Source organism: Thalassophryne amazonica, chromosome 13, assembly GCF_902500255.1.
Source record: "Thalassophryne amazonica chromosome 13, fThaAma1.1, whole genome shotgun sequence".
Taxonomy (NCBI): domain Eukaryota; kingdom Metazoa; phylum Chordata; class Actinopteri; order Batrachoidiformes; family Batrachoididae; genus Thalassophryne; species Thalassophryne amazonica.
Genome location: NC_047115.1, coordinates 98,687,485 through 98,714,926, shown reverse-complemented (window position 1 = coordinate 98,714,926; position 27,442 = coordinate 98,687,485). Strand labels below are relative to the sequence as shown.

The 27,442-nt window shown below is 42.9% G+C and overlaps 1 protein-coding gene across 1 annotated transcript in view; it reads right to left on the bottom strand.

The window, feature by feature from the left end:
* fbxw4 (F-box and WD repeat domain containing 4) overlaps positions 1 to 27,442 on the bottom strand; it is a 293,683-nt gene that overhangs the window by 210,365 nt on the left and 55,876 nt on the right. The window contains exons 3-4 of the mRNA XM_034184427.1: positions 8,998 to 9,163; positions 5,704 to 5,845 (exon numbers count right to left, since the gene is read on the bottom strand). Of these exons, the coding sequence (XP_034040318.1) occupies positions 5,704 to 5,845; positions 8,998 to 9,163 (308 nt within the window). The remainder of the gene's footprint in view (positions 1 to 5,703; positions 5,846 to 8,997; positions 9,164 to 27,442) is intronic.

The following is a 27,442-nucleotide window of genomic DNA, read 5'->3' as shown; positions in this document are numbered from 1 at the left end:
AAAGAAGTCTGTGCGCTGTGATGACATTTGTGTGTGTGTGTGTGTGTGTGTGTGTGTGTGTGTGTGTGTGTGTGTGTGTGTGTGTGTGTGTGTGTGTGTGTGTGTGTGTGTGTGTGTGTGTGTGTGTGAGAGAGAGACGACAGTAGAGCAGAGCAGGTTAGAGAGAGAAATATCAGGAAAAAGTGTGACTGTACCGGAAGAAGTGTTTGGTGATAAATGCTGTAAATAAATATAAGGTTTAGAGACATGTCTGTTTGTCTGTTCACTGGCTGCCGTGCAGAGTTAACTGGGTCAGTGAACCTGAAGCAAGTCCAGCCCTGGAGGACAGCCGAGTGGTTTCCCCTACACTCCTGAACCACGGTCTGGGAGCTGAGTAGGAAAGTTCAATACTATGCAACTCAGCGCCGTGGTATTAAAAATTTAACTTGGTACAAGTGTCTTGCTTGCTTTATTTAAGCACAGTTTCAGAAATATTTGAGGGCACTTCTTGAGGCAAAAGATTTGAAATACTTTAAAAATGTATGGAGCTACTTTTTTATTGGGGTACATTGCAAACAAATGGTTACTGTACACTTAGGTGTAGAAAAATAATTCTGGTGGTAATAATGGATGTGGAGGAAATAATATTTAGTGTTGTGTGGCATCTCGTGCCCCACACAAATATTTCTGGAACTACCAACTGTTTATTTTCTTAAAATCAATCCCCAATATTATGTACCAGCTTTCACATATCATATGTTATAAAATCTATTTGTAACATATGATGTAGGATTTCCATCATCAGTGTAGTTCTGCACAGATATTTCCTCAAGGTTACATAAAGCTTGGCCCCAACTTTCAATGCAATGCTACAATAAGGCTCAAGAGCATCCACAGAGGAACATCCATAACCTTGCAAGGACATAACTATCACGTTCTCCTCATGTTTCTTGTAACGTTCCAATAGTGTATTTAGTAACGTTGAGAGGACGTCGAGAAAACCATCCATAAGAACGTTCCGCAAACATTTTACGTAATGTTCTGGGAACATTTCTGGTTATGTTCTGATAACGTTCTGGGAACATTTTTTTTACCTGGGGTGTTCCTAAAGATATTTTTACAAAGGACGTGCACACCACAGCCTGTGCTGTTACTTAACATAACAACTTTTACACTCCAAAAACAAACAAGAAGGACAAATATGTGACTGACATACAGCGATGCCGGTAACGCGTTACTCTAATCTGACCACTTTTTTTTAGTAACGAGTAATCTAACGCGTTAATCTTTCCAAATCAGTAATCAGATTAAAGTTACTTCTCCATGTCACTGTGCGTTACTATTATTTTTCATTGTGGGTCGATAGCAGCATAAACTTGGTCTGTGGGCAGGAGGTCGGGGTTCGACTGAACTGCCCACTTTAAGTGAGCTGTGAGCTTTTCATCCACGGTTTTTTGCAGCTGCTCGACTCGTCCTCACCTCTTAAAGCACGGTGATCAGCACACCTGCACTGAGCTTTACAAAGACATTTTTATACTTTCCCTCCTTTATTTAGAATTCTGAGCTGAGCCGCTCTGTATCTGGTCGTTAAAAACAGCTGATCCTCCGCAACGCGTCAACAACTAACACTATTTTCCACTCAAATGCACCTAAACTCTCTTTCTGAGGACCACATGATGTGAAAACACAATAAAACTTTCTTACCTGTAAATCTGGTCATGTTTTCTGCATAAATAAATGTTATCCATTCTTTGTGCTCAAACGCCAAAGCAGGGGCGAATCCAGATGGAATGGGGGCGTGGGGCAGGGATGTGCCCCCTCCCCCACAACACCCCTAGATTAAAGGTCCAGTTTTGAAGCCTTTTTTTTTTACTACAACTACTAATACTACTTAAAATAATATTAATTTCGACAAGTAAAATATTTAGAGAGAATTTAAATGTTAGAATGAATGAATTTAATAGTTACATTTATAAACAATGTAGGTTTGAAATTGCAAGTTTTACTGTTACAGTGCTGTCAACAGTTAAATATGAGGTCAAGAAAGAGGTCTTTATTTTACTTTTTATAAAACAAGTATTTATTTTCATTGAAGTCAAGAAAGGGTGACTATAAAGTAAGTTTTGGCAAAACAGGTATCATTGTCATGTTGAGGTGGCAGAGGGTTGTTGTCGGCAGCTGGGAAAAGTAACTAAAAAAGTAACTAGTAATCTAACTTAGTTACTTTTACAATTGAGTAATCAGTAAAGTAACTAAGTTACTTTTTCAAGGAGTAATCAGTAATCAGTAATTGGATTACTTTTTCAAAGTAACTGTGGCAACACTGCTGACAGCACACCAGCAGTTATCTGATTGCAGCACTCTTCTTCTTCTTCTTCTTCAACAAAAAATCATCAAATGGACACAGGCTGCTGGCCCACAGCTTTGGAAAAACTGCAAAAAGTCCATTATGATTCTGATCATTATTGTTATTATTATTAACAAATGTATGATTTTTCAGTTGCAGAACTTCAGAAACTCAGGGGGAAAAAAAAATCCCCCCCCCCAAAAAAAACAACCTGTAACTTATACTGCAGAAAATCGGGCCTATATCAGTGAAAATAAATCTTAGTTGTATTAAGAAAAGCAATAAAAATCAAGTGAATAAAATAATGTGTCATGACGACGGCCTGAGTGAGCAGGAGACCCGTGTTAAAAATCTGGAGGCGCAGTGTCCGAGGAGGACAGAAGACAGATCGCTCAGCGGGTGGATGACCTCCAGACCCAGACGACAAAATATTCAGATCTTTGGTGCTCAAGAAGGTCGTAAAAATGGCTGTTTGGAAATTTATTTAAGATTATAACAAAGGAAATGAAATCAGACAGAGCACCTGACCCACGTGGTGTGAGGACAGTCTGACGACCAGGCAGTGGGTGTCGTTAGAGCGCCGTGAGGAAGAACAGCACGTGGGGCGAGGGACAGAGTGGGTGGGGCTTCACAAAGACTTCAAATATGGAAAGATGAGAGCAGAAAAAGAAAGGTGGATAAAAACAATGGGAAAGACGGAATCAGTGTGAGAGACAGAAAGCAGGAAGACGGCGAGGACAGCAGACAGCAACAGCACGGCCCAGTCAGGAAAGCCCAGACACATGGCAGGTCAAAGGTCAGAGCAGTGAGACTTATCATCACAGAAGACCTGGACAAGCTTGCCAACAGGACTTGGACAGGACCAGCAGGGGTCGAAATAGTACGTACATGTGCTAGTTTGTGCATGTATTATTCGAGCGGTGCACGTAATTTTATACTGCACTAGCACTGGTGCAAGTAACTTTATCCAAGTTTTATCAACTATAAGCACCAGTAGAATGAACCAGTAAAGGAATAAATAAGGAAACAAATTATTTCCAGTGTGTTGTCTTCGTCTTCCCTGTATTTTATGACTCTCACACACGGAGCGAGTTGCTGTGCTCTATTTGTTGTGGAAAGCTGACAAACATCGCCAGCGGCGCCGTTCCTGGGTTCACAACATCCTCATGAGACGTTCCCAATTCGGGGAGTTTCATTATTTGCTGCAGCTCCTTCAGCAAATAAACTGCAGCTGCAGGAGCTCCAGTTTGAGGACCTCCTGTCCCGTTCGCGCGCACACATGTAAACTACGGAGCCCTGGACGTGTCATCGCAAAATGTTTTGCATGTGGAGAGAATGTGTACACGTTTTATTATATTGTGCGCACATTTTATTAGAAATGGATGTGGTCAGAGTGTATCGACATGGTTTGGGCGCACAAGGACATACAGAGAACTCCAGCTGCCCAGCATGACATCATCTGGAGTTTAAGCACATTAAAAAGGATGCTGAGGGTGAAGCGTCTCCCCGTTGTGAGGATGACAGTTTAGGTCATATTATGGGATTCATTTTGAACGAAAGGAAAACATGCACACGTTTTATTAATTCAAGGGCTCAATTAAAGGAAAACGTGCACACATTTTATTAATTTGAGGGCTCAAAGCAAATCATGCACACAAATTATCACAGCCAGGAAAACGTGCGCACGTTTTATTAATTCAAGGGCTCAATTAAAGGAAAATGTGCACACATTTTATTAATTTGAGGGCTCAAAGCAAATCATGCACACAAATTATCACAGCCAGGAAAACGTGCGCACGTTTTATTAATTTGAGAGCACGTTTTATTAATTTGTGGGCTCAATTAAAGGAAAATGTGCGCACAAATTAATAAAACGTGCTCTCAAATTAATAAAACGTGCGCACGTTTTATTAATTTGAGAGCACGTTTTATTAATTTGTGGGCTCAATTAAAGGAAAACGTGCACACAAATTATCATGGCCAGAAAAAAAATATCACTTTAAGTGACCTCTCCTGGGTTCTGGACGTTCGCATGGGCACATGAAAAAAAAAAAAAAAAAAAAAAAAAAACTGTCTGCTGCTTCTCTCCACTCAAACTCTCCCCAGAGAGCAAGAGTCTGAAACAGAGGAGGAGCTTTAAGGTTGATATAAGACTGACTTTTGGTTGTGCAAGTAACTTTTTTTGTTACTAGCACCAGTGCAAGTAGGTTAAAAAATGTATTTTGACCCCTGACCAGGATGAACCAAGTAATACAGGGACATAAAGGAAGAGGGGATAAAAGCAGGACACAGTGCACAAAATGATGATCAAAAACAGACATTTGAGAAGTAACATGCATGAAACAGAAGACTACGTTTTCAGCAGGAGTCCAGACATGATGGTGATGACAGAGACCAGGGTCACACAGGACCATGGCCACACAAAGCTGGGGTCACACGGGACTGGGGCCAGGGTTTCGAGCTGCTGTCGACACAAACTCAAGGGAACTCAAACTCTTAAAGGACGTGTCACATGTTATTTAACAACACAACATCAAAGGATTCCTGATTGTAAGTCTAGTCGCACACACGTGGTCATGATCAGTGATCAATGACATACTTTACCGGTAAATAAACGTCTCGTTCAGCGAGTCAGCAGGTGACTTTCCGGAAAACATTTTACTTGGTGGATGACATCAGTCCAAGTAAACACAGAAACAGAACAACAGCACAAAGACAGAGTGAAGCGTTACAACAGATCATCAAACCACCGACCGATCATACGACAGTGATGCTCAGTGTTCATTCAGATCAGCGGACCTGCGAGCAGGATAAAGTTGGGGATACGTTATTTTCGACAGATAACGAACTTCGTACCAGCTGGCGGATGTGCACGAGTGTTGTGCACCGCCTGGTTCTGTGCCCCGTACAGAGGAGGCGACACACTTCGCCCCAAACTTTATTATCGTGACATTAACACAGTTATGACTTTAAAAATGAGTTGTTATGACACGATGTCACACTTTGTAAAGTTTGTCATGAATCCGCGGCTCCGTTCTTAACGTTAGTTTGTTGACGTTCTGTTCTACAGCACGCTGGGACGTTTGCTCAGAGTGACGCAAACACTGTCACACACTCAGGAAAACTTTGTTTTGGTGTGTGTAGCTGTTTGTTTTGATTGGTGTCTGTTTACAGTCTGGTCACATGCACAAATTAATGCACGTACATGACCACATGACCTCTAACAGACTAAATTTGAGCTGTTATCAGTTCTGTGCAACGTGTCCTTTAAAAAGAAAAACGAACTGGACACTGTGAGCTCATCACTCAGGCATTTGGGACAAAACCTGAAAGACTCAAACGTCTGACTACAGGAGGACAGTAACACACACACTTACCGATGTGATGTTAGCAGCAGCCACCATCTCTCTGTTCCTCACTAACCGACAGCAGAGGATGACGGTCACTAAGGCGACTGCACACACGGCCAGGTCAGGACACAGGAGCCGGATCACGCTCCACGGATCATCCAGGGGAAGCCTACGGCACACACACACACACACACACACACACACACACACACACACACACACACACACACACACACACACACACACACACACACACATCAGCCGTTCCTGCACTTAAAGTCTGCAACACATTCCAAATAAAGTTGGGACACTAAAGTATTTTCCACTTTGTCATGTTGTCGTTCCTTCAAACAACACTTAAAAGACCTTTCGGCGTTGACGACACCAAGTGATGAAGTGTTTCAGGTGTTATTTTGTCCCATTCATCCTGCAAACACGTCTTAAGGTGTCCAACAGCACAGGGTTGTTGTTGCATTTTTCATTTCGATAGTCTCCACAGAGTCTGTTCTGTGGACAGGCCGGTCCAGTACCCGTCCACTCTTCTTCTACAGTCATATCTTTATTTGTGCAGGATGTGATTTTCATTGTCCTGTTGTAAAATGTGTGGACATCCCTGGAAAATATGTTGTCTTGAAGGCCGCTTATGTTGCTCTAAAGTCTCAGTGTACTTTTCTGCATTAATGCTGCATCACAGAGTGTAAATGACCTTTGACAAGGACACTGACGTGACCCCAGACCAGGACAGACGCTGGCTTTTGGACTTGTTGCTGATCATGGTCTGGGTGGTCCTTTTTGTCTTTGGTTACAAGCACATGTTGTCCATTTCTACCAACAAAGTTCTGGAATACTGATTCATCTGACTACAGTACAACCCAGATGCATCCAAGCTGAAGCATCAACACAGTTCCTGAACAGGTTGGTTTCTTTTGTTGCACCATAAAATGTATGTGCCATTTGTGAATCTAACTCCATATTGTAGTAACCCCATACTGACAGTAACCCTTATCCACATGGCTATATCAGGTATTGATGAATGACTGGTCTTAATGCAGTGCTGTCTGAGGGTGTTCACTTTAGGCTTCCCAACTCACCTTTTATGCACTGAAATTCCCTCAGTTTCCTTGAATCATTTAATGGTACTATTGACTTTAGAGGGAGAGATAGCATGTAAATCTCTTCCAATCTTTGTTTGAGGAAGATTATTTTGAAATATTTCTAGAATTTTCTCATACATTTGCTGACAAACTGGAGATTCTCTGCCCATTGTTGCTTCTCAAAGCCTTTCATGGATACTGCTTTAGTACCTAATCATGCAGGTAAGCCGAAGATCTGGAAAAGTGCTCTCGAATACTAGTTTAATCAGCCCACGAGCCACACACCTGCAAAGTACCTCAAATTAAAGCGAAATACACACTGAATCTGAAAACGTATGTTGTGGTTCCTTTTGTATGAAGTTTGTCCATAAATGTGGTAAATAGCAAAAATAATTTAATGTTTTAAAATCTTTAATTTGGAATATATTTTGATATTTTCTGATAGTTTACTTCCATTTCAATTTATTTTTATTTTTATATAGCGCCAAATCACAACAAAGTTCCCTCAAGGTGCTTCACACAACTAAGGTCTAACCTTACTAGCCCCCAGAGCAAGAATACAGGCCACAGTGATAAAGAAAAAAACTCTCTCTGATGATTTGAGGAAGAAACCTCAAGCAGACCAGACTCATAAGGGTGATCCTCTGCTTGGGCCATAATACAAATATAAATTACAGAACAATTCACAAAACAAATATACAGGAAATTTTGCAGGTGCACAGGACAGGAGGGTTTCCAAAGCAGACACCACACCCATCTCTGGATGGAGCCGCACCTCAAACAGAAAGAAAAAAACAGAATCAGACAACAAATACAGTATAATTTATCAGCATTAAACAACAAGAAAAACAGAAGAAATACTAAGGTGAGCGCCGGCCACTAGCCCTGAGCTTCACTAAAAGACCCAGAATTTAAGTAAAGTTGAGGCCGCGGCACGCTCTGTTTACTAATAAAATGAAATAAAAGAATAAAAAGCATAGAACTATACTATGTCAGTATGCTAGCCATATGAAAGGGAAAATAAGTGTGTCTTAAGTCTGGACTTGAAAGTCTCCACAGAATCTGACTGTTTTATTGATGCAGGGAGATCATTCCACAGAACAGGGGCACGATAAGAGAAAGCTCTGTGACCTGCAGACTTTTTATTCACCCTAGGGGCACAAAGTAGTCCTGTACCCTGAGAACACAGAGCCCAGGCCGGTACGTAGGGTTTAATTAGGTCAGTTAAGTAGGGAGGTGCCAGTCTGTGAACACTTTTACAGGTTAGTAGCAGAACCTTAAAATCTGATCTCACTGGGACAGGAAGCCAGTGAAGAGACGCCAAAATGGGTGTAATGTGGTCAAACTTTCTGCTTCGTTTCAAAAGTCTGGCAGTAGCATTTTGAACCAACTGGAGACCTATAATGCTGGACTGCGGTAAACCAGAAAACAGAACATTGCAGTAGTCCAATCTAGAAGAGATAAACGCATGAATCAGGGTCTCAGCATCAGCCATAGACAACATAACATGCACCCAACATCACTGGGCGGAGATTAGATAAAAAAAAAAAAAAAAAACAGCTTGCTAAAGGCTCGGCACACCTCTGACTTCAAACAGCGAAAAAAATCTCTCAAAAACATCAGGAGCTGAGGACAAAGTGTCCGTCGTCTCTTCTCTGTGCAGTCCTGAGCCGCTGTACTGGAAGCACGTGTGCAGCCAAGCTGGCTGAAAGTCTAGAGCTCCAGAAAACACTGAGTACTCCAGACTTTTTCTAAGCATCTGCTCAGCAGAACCACTGAACTGAATGAATTTGGATCCAAGAGGAGGAAGAGATCACTGATGCTGTTCATATAGCAATGAAGCATTATATTTTAAAACATTATGTAAAACATTGACACCTCAATTTTGTTTTGGACCACAGGGAAAACTTCTGTTTTCTTTGCTCATTAAGTTCTTTTTAAAATAAAACTAAAAGCAGTTGTTTTTTTTATTGTTGTGATCCGACCCGTGAGTTTAAAGCAGTGAACTGATCCAAACCATGGGTTTTGTGATACTGTTCATACTGTCTGCAATGAACCAGAAGAATCACTGCTGTGTTTTGGGGTTTTTTTGTTTGCATTTTCCATATCAGATTTTTTTTTTTTTTATTTGCACAATCACACCGTAAGAAGAGTTAAACCATAAGAGTTAAACTCTCATCACCTGATGCTGTCCTGATTGAAGCATGTTTATGTTCTGCTGACCCACCTGGACAATCCTATGTGTCTGCTGATGGTGTCCCACTGTGAACAGTTGTCACCGAGTGCCTCGTCGAGGGGCGGATACGTGTACAGGACCATCTGGAAGCAGACATGACCCAGCACGAACACCAGGCTGCTACAGAAGACCGCTCGGATGAAACGGCCGGTGTGACCTGGAAGACAAAGAGCCGACAGAGGTCAACGGTATGATGGGTACACGGGACAATCCACCTCTATGCAGGAGATCATTATCAGGGTTATTATAGAAAACCTCAACCTCAAATCAGACACACCTGGGATGGTGTGGAAAAAATGATTAAAAACAAGCAGTGACTCTCACTTTGATTTATCTTTAAAGGGCGTGTCGCACCAAAATCATAAAAATTTAGATTTAGGCTGTTAGTGACCATCCGATGATCCACCGGGATTACTTGACTGGTTTCAAAGTATACGGCATTCAAAACAAACAGCTACGGAAACGTCTGAAAACAAAGTACTAGTGAGTACTTGAGTGTTTGTGATAGCGGTGACATGACTATTAGAAGCGTCCCAGCGTGCGCTTGAATGGAATGTAGCTGCTAACATTAAGAACAGAGGCACAGATTCAGTACAAAGTTTACACGAGTGTGATGTCATGTTATGATGACTCGTTTCAAGTGATAACTGCCAATTTTGATACAGTCACGGTAAAAGCAGCAGCACCTGCACGGCTATTAAAAATCTATTTCTATATCGCCCACTATAGATAATTATAGTGGGCAATTTTAACATCCACACAGATGCTGAGAATGACAGCCTCAACACTGCATTTAATCTATTATTAGACTCTATTGGCTTTGCTCAAAAAGTAAATGAGTCCACCCACCACTTTAATCATATCTTAGATCTTGTTCTGACTTATGGTATGGAAATAGAAGACTTAACAGTATTCCCTGAAAACTCCCTTCTGTCTGATCATTTCTTAATAACATTTACATTTACTCTGATGGACTACCCAGCAGTGGGGAATAAGTTTCATTACACTAGACGTCTTTCAGAAAGCGCTGTAACTAGGTTTAAGGATATGATTCCTTCTTTATGTTCTCTAATGCCATATACCAACACAGTGCAGAGTAGCTACCTAAACTCTGTAAGGGAGATAGAGTATCTCGTCAATAGTTTTACATCCTCATTGAAGACAACTTTGGATGCTGTAGCTCCTCTGAAAAAGAGAGCTTTAAATCAGAAGTGTCTGACTCCGTGGTATAACTCACAAACTCGTAGCTTAAAGCAGATAACCCGTAAGTTGGAGAGGAAATGGCGTCTCACTAATTTAGAAGATCTTCACTTAGCCTGGAAAAAGAGTCTGTTGCTCTATAAGAAAGCCCTCCGTGAAGCTAGGACATCTTTCTACTCATCACTAATTGAAGAAAATAAGAACAACCCCAGGTTTCTTTTCAGCACTGTAGCCAGGCTGACAAAGAGTCAGAGCTCTATTGAGCTGAGTATTCCATTAACTTTAACTAGTGATGACTTCATGACTTTCTTTGCTAACAAAATTTTGACTATTAGAGAAAAAATTACTCATAACCATCCCAAAGATGTATCGTTATCTTTGGCTGCTTTCAGTGATGCCGGTATTTGGTTAGACTCTTTCTCTCCGATTGTTCTGTCTGAGTTATTTTCATTAGTTACTTCATCCAAACCATCAACATGCTTATTAGACCCCATTCCTGCCAGGCTGCTCAAGGAAGTCCTACTATTATTTAATGCTTCAATCTTAAATATGATCAATCTATCTTTGTTAGTTGGTTATGTACCACAGGCCTTTAAGGTGGCAGTAATTAAACCATTACTTAAAAAGCCATCACTTGACCCAGCTATCTTAGCTAATTATAGGCCAATCTCCAACCTTCCTTTTCTCTCAAAGATTCTTGAGAGGGTAGTTGTAAAACAGCTAACTGATCACCTGCAGAGGAATGGTCTATTTGAAGAGTTTCAGTCAGGTTTTAGAATTCATCATAGTACAGAAACAGCATTAGTGAAGGTTACAAATGATCTTCTTATGGCTTCGGACAGTGGACTCATCTCTGTGCTTGTTCTGTTGGACCTCAGTGCTGCTTTTGATACTGTTGACCATAAAATTTTATTACAGAGAATAGAGCATGTCATAGGTATTAAAGGCACTGCGCTGCGGTGGTTTGAATCATATTTGTCTAATAGATTACAATTTGTTCATGTAAATGGGGAATCTTCTTCACAGACTAAAGTTAATTATGGAGTTCCACAAGGTTCTGTGCTAGGACCAATTTTATTCACTTTATACATGCTTCCCTTGGGCAGTATTATTAGACGGTATTGCTTAAATTTTCATTGTTACGCAGATGATACCCAGCTTTATCTATCCATGAAGCCAGAGGATACGCACCAATTAGCTAAACTGCAGGATTGTCTTACAGACATAAAGACATGGATGACCTCTAATTTCCTGCTTTTAAACTCAGATAAAACTGAAGTTATTGTACTTGGCCCCACAAATCTTAGAAGCATCTAAGCAGATCGTTACTCTGGATGCCATTTCCCTGATCTCTAGTAACACTGTGAGAAATCTTGGAGTTATTTTTGATCAGGATATGTCATTCAAAGCGCATATTAAACAAATATGTAGGACTGCCTTTTTGCATTTACGCAATATCTCTAAAATCAGAAAGGTCTTGTCTCAGAGTGATGCTGAAAAACTAATTCATGCATTTATTTCCTCTAGGCTGGACTATTGTAATTCATTATTATCAGGTTGTCCTAAAAGTTCCCTAAAAAGCCTTCAGTTGGTTCAGAATGCTGCAGCTAGAGTACTGACGGGGACTAGCAGGAGAGAGCATATCTCACCCGTGTTGGCCTCTCTTCATTGGCTTCCTGTTAATTCTAGAATAGAATTTAAAATTCTTCTTCTTACTTATAAGGTTTTGAATAATCAGGTCCCATCCTATCTTAGGGACCTCGTAGTACCATATTACCCCATTAGAGCGCTTCGCTCTCAGACTGCGGGCTTACTTGTAGTTCCTAGGGTTTGTAAGAGTAGAATGGGAGGCAGAGCCTTCAGCTTTCAGGCTCCTCTCCTGTGGAACCAGCTCCCAATTCAGATCAGGGAGACAGATACCCTCTCTACTTTTAAGATTAGGCTTAAAACTTTCCTTTTCGCTAAGGCTTATAGTTAAGGCTGGATCGGGTGACCCTGGACCATCCCTTGGTTATGTTGCTTTAGACGTAGACTGTGGGGGGGTTCCCATGATGCACTGTTTCTTTCTTTTTTTGCTCCGTATGCATCACTCTGCATTTAATTATTAGTGATCGATCTCTGCCCCCCTTTACGGCATGTCTTTTTCCTGGTTCTCTCCCTCAGCCCCAACCAGTCTCAGCAGAAGACTGCCCCTCCCTGAGCCTGGTTCTGCTGGAGGTTTCTTCCTGTTAAAAGGGAGTTTTTCCTTCCCACTGTGGCCAAGTGCTTGCTCATAGGGGGTCGTTTTGACCGTTGGGGTTTTTCATGGTTATTGTATGGCCTTGCCTTGCAATATGGAGCGCCTTGGGGCAACTGTTTGTTGTGATTTGGCGCTATATAAGAAAAAAGTTGACTGATTGATTGATTGATCATTAGGGATATAACCTCTGTAACCTGTTTGACAACCTGAAGGAGAAACAGCAGCTCCTGGGTGCAGAACACGATACGTCCTGACCTGCACTGATTTGGGATCAGATCCCACAGCAGTCGGCAGCACGTCCCTCAGCCAGGAATTCTAGCTTTAAAAAAAAAAAAAAAAAAAAAAAAAAAGTGTAGGAAGACGGAACAAAGTGTTCTGGAAAGTCTGGATTATCCATGAAGGTTTCACTTCAGACCCAGGAGACTCCACAAAATACTAACACATGTGCACGTTCATACACATGCATATTTATCTCTACATGTTTTCCATTTCCAAGCTACACCAACTTGAATGTTTACTGGATGAAAACATGGTCAGGTGATATCTGTGTCATGAGGGAGGGCGCGGCCTAAAGTCACAAACACCCTGTATCAAGGTGTTACCGGGAGCAAAATGGGCCAAAAAAGGATTTAACAGATGCTGAAAACTTAAAAATGGTAAAATGTCTTTCAGAGGGATGGAACACTCTTAAAATCACTAAACCGCTGAGATGTGATCAATCAAACGTCTGTCCCTAACAGTCAACGGGTCACAAGAAATGTGTTGAGAAGAAAAACCGCAAATCAACAGCAAAAGTCCTGAGAAGAATTAAACAGAGCAGACTCGCCTTTGTGATCCAAAGAGGTGACTCTGGTCCTGATGGTTCCCGTCTTCTTCTGCTTATTCAACTGTCAATCCTTAAATTTGCGCAAAGTAGCCGTGCTTTAAAACCTCCTGCACCTGAACCACCTCGGGTAAAAAGACTCTTACAAGGAGAAGAAAAATTAAAAAAAACCACACAGCTGAGCTAACAAGTGCTACAAGATGGCAAAGCGTGCCCAACGTACGGTGGAACTTCTCCGTAGCTATCCCGACAGACTTCAGAGCGGATGCGTCCACACTTCACACAGAGCTGAGACAAGAAATCAAGGCCAGGGGATCGGAGAAGACAATACGTTTTCAAGACCTGCACCATGAAATTGGGAGGAGCTAAACTCTGCTGTGACCATCAATGACTGACTGTGTCCATCGCCAAGAACAGGGTCCCCTTCACCTCCACAGGTTCACCGGGCCACACGGGTCCTGCAGGTGGAGATCAGACGTCTCTGGCCACGTTCAACACCATGAAGAACAAGCTCTGGGAGGTCCAGAGTGATTACAGTCTCTCCTGTCCCCGAGTCACACGGTTACATTTGACTCTCCGCAGGCGGTGGAGGCTTCCCACCAAGCTGACAGGACGGCGACTTATGAAACTTTCCTTTGTTGTGTCAGACCACAACGTTTACGCCAAGACAGCAACTGAGTTACCGCTTATTCTGATCTGTACATATGTGTTATGTGTCGGAAGCAGCTCGGAGAACCGACCAGCGTTTGAAGGACCCAGTATGAAATAAGCAGAGCACGGTACAAAGGCTAACTGAATTTAATACATAACAGTGATACAAAAAATAACAAAAGAAAGTGCGGTCTGGCGTGGTGCGCTCCCAGCAGCGCTAACGGTCTGGAGCCAGAAGCTGTTCGGACCCAAGGACCCCGCCGACACCCCCCAGGTGGCCGCAACAAACCGAGTCTGTGAAAGAAGGAACCATTATGTGAGTCCACACTCTACACACAGAGAGAACACTTAAAAGGTGTACAAACAGCAAACACTTCCTGGCTTGATTACTAATCATCTTCCCAACCTGCAGGCATGGAACATCCAGTTCACAAAACTCCACTGCAGTGGAAGCCGATACATGACTAACGTACAGCTCAATATAATAAGGTGTGAGGGACACCACATTTACTGACTGTATAAATGTTAGTCACAAAATCTAACGTACCTCAGGAAGTGTGCTGACGAGCGTGAGACCTCACCCCCTCCTCTTTCACAGACCGTGCATCAAACCCTGGACGTTCTCTGCATCCACTGATGATGAGATGGCTCCCGAGACGACGATCTCACCCGTCTGGTCACAAGGTCGAGTCTCTGGCAAATACACACTGTGTACTCCAGTCTTAAATGCCACCATGTTCCAATCCATATAGATGCACCTCAGCTGTGAGTCCTGACAAGCCGCAGGTGATCAGGGTGAGGTCCTGATAACCTCAGCAACACAGCCACTCAGTCCCAAATGCAAGCCACCTGGAAGGAAAAACAAAAGACAGAAACAAAAAGGCAGCCAGGCCCCCCAGCCATACAACACATATGTAAACAATTACAATGACAGATTTATTTTTTCACAACACACAGTTTCACTTTTTCTGAATTAATCTGCCCTTTGTTAATTGATGCCAGTGACAAAGCCTTTGTGGCTAAAACTCTTCCTCCTAACTTTTACCAGGCTTCCATATGAGTCTTATTAAAGACCCTCTGGAGCCAGGATCCTGTAGACCCATTAGCCTTTTCAACGTGGATACCAGATGTACAGGACCTTTCAGTGCAGGGATGACCAAACTGTACTTTGTGGTATTGGCAGGGGGGGGTAAGTGGAGGTCTGTGGCATTATTTCTGTGTCTAGTTGCAGATGGAAAGAAGCTGTTTTTGTGTCTTGAGGTTTTGGTCCTATTGGACCTCAGCCACCTGTCAGAGGGGAGGGAGACAAAAGGTTTGTGTCCTGGGTGAGAGGGATCGGCCACTATCTTCCCTGTTCGCCTCAGGGCCCTGGAGGTGTGCAGGTCCTGTAGGGATGGCAGACTGCAGTCAATCACCTTCTCTGCTGCGTGGATGAGAAGCTGCAGTCTGCTCCTGTCCTTAGCAGTGGCAGCAGCGTACCAGACGGTGATGGAGGAGATGATGACATGCAGAGAAGGCCTTTGAGTTTAGTGGGACTTCCTCTTGATGTTTCTCAGAAAGTTTGGTTCAGAAATATACATATAATACAGTAACTTGGATGAAACTGCTCAATTTGTCACCCCTTGCCTCTGTGCTGATTAATTCTTTTAGATCCCGACAATGGGGTGAAAACAGGGCTGCCCCATCTCCCCGCTTTTGTTTGTGCTCGTTATTTAGCATTTGGCTCTTACTCTCCATTCTCTTGAGGGTTATGCAGGAATTTATAGAGAAAAAACAAAAAAAATAGAGTGTCCTTGTATGCAGATGATCTACTTTTATTTATAACAACCTCCTATGAGACGATGTCCAAAATAATGTTGACCTCAAAAGAGTATGCAAAATCTCTGGAAATAAATAAAATTAGTAAAAAACGTAACAAGTTTCCAATCAAAAAAGTCTGCTCCTTGTCTTCCATACTCACATTCCCCATTAAAATAGATTCAATTTACTCAAATATCCTGTGTTGTGTTAACAGGAAGTACGGCCAGCCTATTTAATGCAAACATCAACAATCTGTGAGTTTAAAATACGGTTCCTTCTTCCAATCTCTCTGGCAGGCAGAATTAATGCCCTAAAAATGAATATTCCTCTACAGTTTCGGTTTCTATTCCAGACTGTTCCATTACTGATAAGAAAAAGCTTCTTTGTTTATCCATTAAAAAATAATTTGTAATTTCTTCTGCAATATTCAAAAAAGTGAGAATCAGAAAAGATGATTTGGAATGGGATTATCTCATCTTTCTGGATGCTGAAAATCCAAAATCTAAACCATGTGACCACACGTCTGTAGTGGCCATTCTGTTCTCCCCAGTGTCAAAACTGTCAGGACTGGACGAGGGCAGGACACAAATGCAGGCTCGACAAAAGGAAATATACTTAAAGGGTGGTTTAATCAGGCTTGGGATCGATAACAGCAAGGCAGTCCACGGAGCAAAAGTACTTGACAAGGATTAAGATGAAGACGTGGTCCAAAGAACAAGCAAGTTCAAAACATGAGCAAACAGGTATGTCAGAGCAGAGGCAAAAAACAGGATCCAGAACACAAAACAGAGTCCAAAAACAAGGCTTGGCAAAACAAGAACGAAACAAGAGGCTGGTACGTGAGTGAATCAACGAACGAGCGGGGAAGAAGTGAACAGACGCAGGTTAAATAAGGACAGGTGTTAATCAGGAAATGAGGTGCACGTGGAGGAGGAAAGGCCTGGAAAGGGGGGCGTGGTCAGGTGACAGCTAAGAGGCCAATGATGCAGAAGGGCGGTGACAAAAGGGCAAGAGAATGACAGATGAAGGGGCGTGGCTGACAGAGAGGACAAAGTGCAGGTGCGGAACAGAGAGTGCAGTGATCCGGAAAAGACTGTGGAAACAATGAGAGACTGACAAGCAGGAGCAAGAGAAGTAACAAAGGAAGAAGGTGATAAAGCAAAAATCAGAACATGGAAAAAAAACCCCACATGAAGAAAAAGGTAATTAACAAAACGAGAGTGATGCCAAAGGAACAGAACTAAATGAAGAAGGGCCATATGGGCTGAAGCCTGGAAACGGCCGGGACATGACAAAAACACCAGGTTCATAACAGTCCCACAGTGATGCAGACATTACGTCCACCAAGGACATAATAAAATCATCAGCATTTATTTATTTATCTATTTATCTGTCTGTCTGTTAGCAGGATTACATCGAAATTACTTCAGGGATTCTCACCACATTTTCACCACATACAGATATTAGGCCACGGAAGACTCAACTGAATTTTGGAGGTGATCTACATCCAGATTGGCAGATGTCATAAACCTCTAATTGGTCTTAAGACTATGTTCTGCCAAAGGGAAAAATATGGTTGGCAAAATGGCTCCCATGTGTTCCAGTCCCCTCTGGCTACCATCCAGCACAGACAGCAAGAAGGTTCTCCTAAATAAAACACTCCCCACCGCTAAATAAATTTACTTTACAATAATCTCTTTTTTCAGATTCCTCCAGGTTTGTAAGATTAAAGCCAACATGACTTATTTTCAATTTTACGTGAGGATTCCCCGATGGAATCTTTCCCTTTGAGTGTCTGGGGAAGCTTCAGTGGACGTGAACCTTCTGCAGGTGAAGGCTGACTGCTCTTTGCTGCCCCACTCAGGTGAAACGTACAGGTTAAGGGGTGATATGCTAGTGAACCTGAGATACCTGCTGAGGAGGCAGACAGGTTCTCAACAAGGTGGGTTCTCAGACCCCTGCATTTAGGAAGACCACCAGAGGGATCTTGTCTCACATATCTTAGCAGCTCCTGCAGTTTCTGCTTGTAGCAAAGCATTTTAATGTTCAGGTCAACATATCTGGTTGTTTCAGTGGCTATTGTATGTTTGGTCAAACTTCTTTGATGTCGTCTTAATAAAATGGCTACAGAAAGCAGATGTCCACCACACTAAGCCTGGTCTTCTTCAGGACTGGTCCTGTGTCACAGTCAGTGAGGTTTTGGTCAGGGGGTAGTAAGGTTGACCTCACCCTAAGGTTGGGAAATGGCTGTTGTGATTTGGGCCGATTAAACTGGCCCAAATCACCTGGAGAAAACCTTTGGCCTCAACTGTACCTCCAACGACTGTTTGATACTCTTAATACTCTTAATCTTCGATGCTGTTTGGGATGAGCTTGATGTTTTTGGACCTCTGGGATATGTGTGTGCATGTGCGTGTGCCTGTTCCACTGGTGGAATTCTCCACTCTACATTTCGCTCTCTATGTTCACTACCAAATTAAAACTTCATCTACATGAGCAAGAAAGTGAGAAACAGATGAAACGGTAAGAAATGTCCTCCTGCTGTTCTTTGAAACACAGCAGCTTCTCAAAGAATGCAAGCTCCATCTGACCAATCTCCATGCCAACGTTCTCGCCATTTGAGAAGATCTTTGGACAACAATTCCAAATGAAGTAAAATCAGATGATTTCTGTTCTTGTTCTGCAAGCTGTACTTTGTCAATTTGATCAGTGTTATTGTTAGAATGGACTAAGCAGTGGGTTGCCACCTGAGTCTGGTCTGCTTGAGGTTTCTTCCTCAAAAAAGGACAGAGGGACTTTTTCCCTTACTGTCACCTACATACTTTGGTTGAGGTCAGAATCAAAATCAGAATCACCTTTACTGTCATTGTAATTTACACTGTAATGAGATTTGAGCGCAACTCCAAAAGGTGCTTTTCCGAGGTGCAAGTAATTACGAGCCAAATAAGAGATAATAAAATTTAACAAAATAATTTATTTAAATATATGTACAACTAAAAATAAAATGTGGACAAAATCTAAAATATAAAACAAAAATTATGTAGAACTGTGGAATGATACTGCACAGGAAAATATTGCACATGGTTTACAGATATTGCACAAGAAATTTTGAAAAGTGCAGATTAATGTGGTTTGTTTTTGTTCAGAGCAGTGATCGCTCTGGGGAGAAGCTGTTCCTGAGTCTGTTTGTCCTAGTTTTGATTGACCTAGACCATCGGCTGGAGGGTCGTAGGTCAAACAGGTGGTTGCTGGGGTGGGATGTGTCTTTGATGATGCTAGCAGCTCTGCTGAGGTAGCGAGAGCTGGCAATGTCCTCCAGGCTGGGCAGAGAGCAACCAGTGATCCCCTGGGCCATGTTGATCACCCTCTGCAGCGCTCTCCTGTCTGTTGCTGAGCACCCCCCGTACCACGCTGTGATGCAGTATGTCAGGATGCTCTTGATGGTGGCTCTGTAGAACAACACCAGCAGCTAATCCTCCAGATTGTTCCTCCTGAGCACCCTCAGGAAGTGGAGTCGCTGCTGGGCTTTCTTCACCACCACTGTGGTGTTGGCAGTCCAGGAGAGGTTGTCAGAGAGCTGTACTCCCAGGAACCTGATGGAGCTGACGCTTTCCACACAGTCCCCTTGGATGTAGAGCAGGGCTGGGTCAGCCCTCTTCTTCCTGAAGTCCACGATTATTTCTTTTATTTTTGTGGCGTTCAGCAACAGGTTGTTAGCTGAACACCACGCTGTCAGTCGATTGACCTCGTCTCTGTAATCAGACTCATCCCCCCCTGAGATGAGTCCAAACACGGTGGTATCATCCGCAAACTTTATGATGGTGTTTGAGAGATGAGTCAGACAGCAGTCGTGAGTGTAAAGGGTGAACAGGAGGGGGCTCAATACACAACCTTGAAGGGAACCAGTGCTGAGTGTGAGGGTGAAGGAAAGGTGGGGGCCAGGTTTCATGGACTGTGGGCGGTCCGTGAGGAAGTCCTTGATCCACTGGCAGATGGGGGTTGAGAAGCCCAGATGTGTCAGTTTCTGGACCAGGATCTCCGGGATGATGTGGTTGAAAGCTGAGCTGAAGTCCAGGAAGAGCATTCTCACATAGCTCCCCTGGTGCTCCAGGTGGCTCAGCGCGGTATGGAGAGCTGTGGTGATAGCGTCCTCTGTGGAGAGGTTTGCCCTGCAGGCAAACTGGTGGGGGTCCAGAGTGGCAGGCAGACAGGCTCTGATGTGCTGAGAGACCAGTCTTATCAAAGCACTTCATGACCACAGGCGTAAGTGCAACTGGTCTGTAGTAATTTATGCTCTCCACTGCTGACTTCTTTGGGACTGGAATGATGGTGGAAGATTTGAGGCAGAGTGGAATGATGGCCTGTGACAGAGACAGGTTAAAGATGCAGGTGAAAACTCCAGCCAGTTGGTAAGCACACTCTTTAAGTACCTTGCCAGACCATTGGGACAGGCCGCCTTCCTGGGGTTCATTACCTTCAGCACACGTCTCACTTCGTGTTCCTGAAGTGTTAGAGTGCCAGTGCTGGAGGGTGGTGGGTGTGGAGTTGCTGCTGGTCTGTCTGCTTCGAAGCGGTTCAGCTCCTCTGCCAGCGAGGCGTTAGTTCTAGCATTATCCAGGTTGCTGCTTCTGTAGTTGGTTATACGATTTATTCCCTGCCACGTCTTTCTGGGGTCATTCACAGCAAAGTGGTCCTCTATCTCCGTCCGTGAGAAGCAGTCCTGTAGCTGGGAGAGTGCTCCCTCAGGCCAGGTTTGGATTGTGGCTTTGTCTGCCTCAGCAGAGGGGTGTAGGTGGGGGTGAGGGACAGGCAGAGATGGTCAGATCCAGCAAGATGGGGAGGGGGGGTAGTGACCCTGTGTGCATGTTTTATGTTTGAGTAAACATGATCCAAAGTATTTTCCCCTCTGGTGGCACACTAAGTTCGTCCATACTTTTGTACTGGACAAACTTAGGGAGTACAGTCTTTAAACACACTTGATCGAAGTTATTGGTGCTAATTGGTGCCAAACACCACTATTTTGAACCTACGACTGTCACAGTTAGAGGATGTGGTGGCTCATTTGAAACCATCGGGTTCCCCTCGTGATGTGGTCCCCCCCCCCCCCCCCCCCCGCGCTTTTTTAAAGAACTTTTTCCTACCTTAGGGCAGTCTGTTCTGACCATTATAAACAGCAGCCTATCCTCCGGTGTTGTCCCTGTTAGTTTTAAACACGCAGTCGTTCAGCCTTTGTTGAAGAAGCCTGGCCTCGACAACACTAAACTATCAAACTTTAGGCCTATCTCCAAGTTGCCATTTGTCTCCAAGATCCTGGAGAAAATTGTCTATGCACAACTTTTAACTTACCTTGATGAACATAACATTTCAGAGGTTTTTCAGTCTGGTTTTAAAATGTTGCATAGCACAGAAACTATGCTATGCTATCCTCTTGCTTGCCTCTACTGGTGGTTGGCTCTCACTGCGGTATTGTATCACTTCCTGTTCCGGAGCACAGCGGTGTTTTTCTGTATCTGTTAGCTGTTTAATCTGCGCAGTTAGATTGATCTAGTTATCTAGATTACGATTTGTTTCCCAGTGTAATCTTTACGTGCCTTAACTAAAGCACTCCTTCTGCTGAATCACCTCTAAATTATTTACGCATTATTCACTTTGTGTGTTTTTAGGAATCCGCTAGCTTAGCGTAGCTACTAGCTCTTAGCCGATTTAGCATGGCGGCTTCTCCTGTCTCTCCCGCACTTTTCTGCTCTGGGTGTGAAATGTTTAGTTATTCCTCGGCCTCCTTTAGCAGTAATGGTACTTGTAATAAGTGTAGCTTATTCGTAGCTTTGGAGGCCAGGCTGGGCGAATTGGAGACTCGGCTCCGCACCGTGGAAAATTCTACAGCTAGCCAGGCCCCTGTAGTCGGTGCGGACCAAGGTAGCTTAGCCGCCGTTAGTTCCCCCCTGGCAGATCCCGAGCAGCCGGGAAAGCAGGCCGACTGGGTGACTGTGAGGAGGAAGCGTAGCCCTAAACAGAAGCGCCGTGTACACCGCCAACCCGTTCACATCTCTAACCGTTTTTCCCCACTCGACGACACACCCGCCGAGGATCAAACTCTGGTTATTGGCGACTCTGTTTTGAGAAATGTGAAGTTAGCGACACCAGCAACCATAGTCAATTGTCTTCCGGGGGCCAGAGCAGGCGACATTGAAGGAAATTTGAAACTGCTGGCTAAGGCTAAGCGTAAATTTGGTAAGATTGGAATTCACGTCGGCAGTAATGACACCCGGTTACGCCAATCGGAGGTCACTAAAATTAACATTAAATCGGTGTGTAACTTTGCAAAAACAATGTCGGACTCTGTAGTTTTCTCTGGGCCCCTCCCCAATCGGACCGGGAGTGACATGTTTAGCCGCATGTTCTCCTTGAATTGCTGGCTGTCTGAGTGGTGTCCAAAAAATGAGGTGGGCTTCATAGATAATTGGCAAAGCTTCTGGGGAAAACCTGGTCTTGTTAGGAGAGACGGCATCCATCCCACTTTGGATGGAGCAGCTCTCATTTCTAGAAATCTGGCCAATTTTCTTAAATCCTCCAAACCGTGACTATCCAGGGTTGGGACCAGGAAGCAGAGTTGTAGTCTTACACACCTCTCTGCAGCTTCTCTCCCCCTGCCATCCCCTCATTACCCCATCCCCGTAGAGACGGTGCCTGCTCCCAGACCACCAATAACCAGCAAAAATCTATTTAAGCATAAAAATTCAAAAAGAAAAATAATATAGAACCTTCAACTGCACCACAGACTAAAACAGTTAAATGTGGTCTGTGTTAAAGATTTTGTATATATGTTATCACTGTTAAACATTTGTACCTTTGTCTTCTTTCTTATGAAAACGTTATTGTGCTGTTTTGCACCAGTCTTAAGATAACCCTGAGAATGCACATATTATTCAACTTTGTTTTAGCATGCTGGGGTCAGGCTGAACTCGGAGTAAAGAACTGGAGGTTGTTTTGACTGTTGTGAATTTATGGCCCTGTGATATGTGATGCTTAGTGTGAAGAACAGGACACTCCAGGCAGATGCAGAACAGATGATAAGTGCAACAAACGAACGGGATGTGCTGACCTTCGACGATAAGATTAAAGGAAAGAAACTGTTTTTCCTTACAGCTGCACTTATTGACGTATGTGTTTATGTTACGGGAAGAAACTTGTCTTGCGTTGTTCCCCCCACCCTTAGGACAAGTTTTATGATGTGGTTAGGGCTTCTCCAATAAAAAGAGCAGGAGCGCAGGCCAGACTTTAGTGTAGCTTTGGTGTACAGCCTGACTGCACTCCTCGCGAGATAAATTTGACTTTCTGTCTCAATGGTGGTTCTTGACTCTGTTTGTCTTGTTAAAGGTTTTAAGAATGTTTGGAGGAGAAAATACCCAACATTAAACATTAGGTCTCTCTCTTCTAAGTCCCTGTTAGTAAATGATATAATAATTGATCAACATATTGATTTATTCTGCCTTACAGAAACCTGGTTACAGCAGGATGAATATGTTAGTTTAAATGAGTCAACACCCCCGAGTCACACTAACTGTCAGAATGCTCGTAGCACGGACCGGGGCGGAGGATTAGCAGCAATCTTCCATTCCAGCTTATTAATTAATCAAAAACCCAGACAGAGCTTTAATTCATTTGAAAGCTTGTCTCTTAGTCTTGTCCATCCAAATTGGAAGTCCCAAAAAACAGTTTTATTTGTTATTATCTATCGTCCACCTGGTCGTTACTGTGAGTTTCTCTGTGAATTTTCAGACCTTTTGTCTGACTTAGTGCTTAGCTCAGATAAGATAATTATAGTGGGCGATTTTAACATCCACACAGATGCTGAGAATGACAGCCTCAACACTGCATTTAATCTATTATTAGACTCTATTGGCTTTGCTCAAAAAGTAAATGAGTCCACCCACCACTTTAATCATATCTTAGATCTTGTTCTGATTTATGGTATGGAAATTGAAGACTTAACAGTATTCCCTGAAAATCTCCCTTCTGTCTGATCATTTCTTAATAACATTTACATTTACTCTGATGGACTACCCAGCAGTGGGGAATAAGTTTCATTACACTAGAAGTCTTTCAGAAAGCGCTGTAACTAGGTTTAAGGATATGATTCCTTCTTTATGTTCTCTAATGCCATATACCAACACAGTGCAGAGTAGCTACCTAAACTCTGTAAGGGAGATAGAGTATCTCGTCAATAGTTTTACATCCTCATTGAAGACAACTTTGGATGCTGTAGCTCCTCTGAAAAAGAGAGCTTTAAATCAGAAGTGTCTGACTCCATGGTATAACTCACAAACTCGTAGCTTAAAGCAGATAACCCGTAAGTTGGAGAGGAAATGGCGTCTCACTAATTTAGAAGATCTTCACTTAGCCTGGAAAAAGAGTCTGTTGCTCTATAAAAAAGCCCTCCGTAAAGCTAGGACATCTTTCTACTCATCACTAATTGAAGAAAATAAGAACAACCCCAGGTTTCTTTTCAGCACTGTAGCCAGGCTGACAAAGAGTCAGAGCTCTATTGAGCTGAGTATTCCATTAACTTTAACTAGTAATGACTTCATGACTTTCTTTGCTAACAAAATTTTAACTATTAGAGAAAAAATTACTCATAACCATCCCAAAGACGTATCGTTATCTTTGGCTGCTTTCAGTGATGCCGGTATTTGGTTAGACTCTTTCTCTCCGATTGTTCTGTCTGAGTTATTTTCATTAGTTACTTCATCCAAACCATCAACATGTTTATTAGACCCCATTCCTACCAGGCTGCTCAAGGAAGCCCTACCATTATTTAATGCTTCGATCTTAAATATGATCAATCTATCTTTGTTAGTTGGCTATGTACCACAGGCTTTTAAGGTGGCAGTAATTAAACCATTACTTAAAAAGCCATCACTTGACCCAGCTATCTTAGCTAATTATAGGCCAATCTCCAACCTTCCTTTTCTCTCAAAAATTCTTGAAAGGGTAGTTGTAAAACAGCTAACTGATCATCTGCAGAGGAATGGTCTATTTGAAGAGTTTCAGTCAGGTTTTAGAATTCATCATAGTACAGAAACAGCATTAGTGAAGGTTACAAATGATCTTCTTATGGCCTCGGACAGTGGACTCATCTCTGTGCTTGTTCTGTTAGACCTCAGTGCTGCTTTTGATACTGTTGACCATAAAATTTTATTACAGAGATTAGAGCATGCCATAGGTATTAAAGGCACTGCGCTGCGGTGGTTTGAATCATATTTGTCTAATAGATTACAATTTGTTCATGTAAATGGGGAATCTTCTTCACAGACTAAGGTTAATTATGGAGTTCCACAAGGTTCTGTGCTAGGACCAATTTTATTCACTTTATACATGCTTCCCTTAGGCAGTATTATTAGACGGTATTGCTTAAATTTTCATTGTTACGCAGATGATACCCAGCTTTATCTATCCATGAAGCCAGAGGACACACACCAATTAGCTAAACTGAAGTTATTGTATTTGGCCCCACAAATCTTAGAAACAGGGTGTCTAACCAGATCCTTACTCTGGATGGCATTACCCTGACCTCTAGTAATACTGTGAGAAATCTTGGAGTCATTTTTGATCAGGATATGTCATTCAAAGCGTATATTAAACAAATATGTAGGACTGCTTTTTTGCATTTACGCAATATCTCTAAAATCAGAAAGGTCTTGTCTCAGAGTGATGCTGAAAAACTAATTCATGCATTTATTTCCTCTAGGCTGGACTATTGTAATTCATTATTATCAGGTTGTCCTAAAAGTTCCCTAAAAAGCCTTCAGTTAATTCAAAATGCTGCAGCTAGAGTACTGACGGGGACTAGAAGGAGATAGCATATCTCACCCATATTGGCCTCTCTTCATTGGCTTCCTGTTAATTCTAGAATAGAATTTAAAATTCTTCTTCTTACTTATAAGGTTTTGAATAATCAGGTCCCATCTTATCTTAGGGACCTCGTAGTACCATATCACCCCGATAGAGCGCTTCGCTCTCAGACTGAAGGCTTACTTGTAGTTCCTAGGGTTTGTAAGAGTAGAATGGGAGGCAGAGCCTTCAGCTTTCAGGCTCCTCTCCTGTGGAACCAGCTCCCAATTCAGATCAGGGAGACAGACACCCTCTCTACTTTTAAGATTAGGCTTAAAACTTTCCTTTTTGCTAAAGCTTATAGTTAGGGCTGGATCAGGTGACCCTGAACCATCCCTTAGTTATGCTGCTATAGACGTAGACTGCTGGGGGGTTCCCATGATGCACTGTTTCTTTCTCTTTTTGCTCTGTATGCACCACTCTGCATTTAATCATTAGTGATTGATCTCTGCTCCCCTCCACAGCATGTCTTTTTCCTGGTTCTCTCCCTCAGCCCCAACCAGTCCCAGCAGAAGACTGCCCCTCCCTGAGCCTGGTTCTGCTGGAGGTTTCTTCCTGTTAAAAGGGAGTTTTTCCTTCCCACTGTAGCCAAGTGCTTGCTCACAGGGGGTCGTTTTGACCGTTGGGGTTTTACATAATTATTGTATGGCCTTGCCTTACAATATAAAGCGCCTTAGGGCAACTGTTTGTTGTGATTTGGCGCTATATAAAAAAAAATTGATTGATTGATTGATTGAGAAACTGCCCTTTTAAAGGTTTTTAATGACATTTTAATGGCAAATGATAGCGGTAACCATGTCATTCTTGTCCTGCTTGACCTGACTGCTGCTTTTGATACAACTGACCACAACATACTGATAAATCGTTTGCAGCAGCTTGTGGGCATCGGTGGTAGTGTCCTGGACTGGTTCAGGTCCTACTTACCTGGTAGGACTATGTGCGTTGGCCTCTGGGTTTGTGAGTCCTCCTCCACTCCACTTTTATATGGGGTCCCACAGGGTTCAATTCTTGGACCCCTACTCTTCTCCCTGTATTTGCTTCCCCTGGGGTCCATTCTCAGAAAGCATGGCATCAGCTTCCACTGCTATGCTGATACAGCCAGCTATATGTCCCCCTAAAGAAAAATGATGCCTCTTCTCTTCAGCCCCTTTTGTCCTGTCTTGAGGATGTTAAAGCCTGGATGGCATTGAATTTTCTTAATTTTAATGAAAAGAAAACAGAGGTGATTGTTTTTGGCCCTAGCAGCTCCTGTTCTTCCTCACCTGTCGATCTGGGGCCTTTGTCAGCCTTTTCGAAATCTACTGTCACAAACTTGGGTTTTAAGATGGACAACGGTTTTAAACTGGACCACCAAATCAGTGCAGTAGTCAGATCAAGTTTCTTTCACTTAAGGCAGCTTGCTAAGGTTAAGCCTTTTCATGCACATCAGCACTTTGAAACAGCAATCCATGCTTTTATTACCTCCCGGCTGGATTACTGTAATGCTCTTTATTATGGAATTAGCAAGTCCTCCCTTGTACGTCTCCAGCTAGTTCAGAATGCTGCTGCCCGTCTGCTAACTGGTGCACGTAAGAGGGAGCACATTACACCTATCCTGGCCTCCCACCACTGGCTGCCTGTACATTTTAGAATTCATTTTAAGATTCTTTTATTTGTTTATAAATCTTTAACTGGCCTTGCCCCGTCCTACCTCTCTGAGCTGCTTCATTGTTACGCCCCTGCACGCCACCTCCGGTCAGCTGATCAGCTCCTCCTGGAGGTGCAAGCGTATGCTCAGAGGGGGCCGAGCTTTTTCTGTTGTGGCTCCAAAGATGTGGAACGAGTTACCGCTC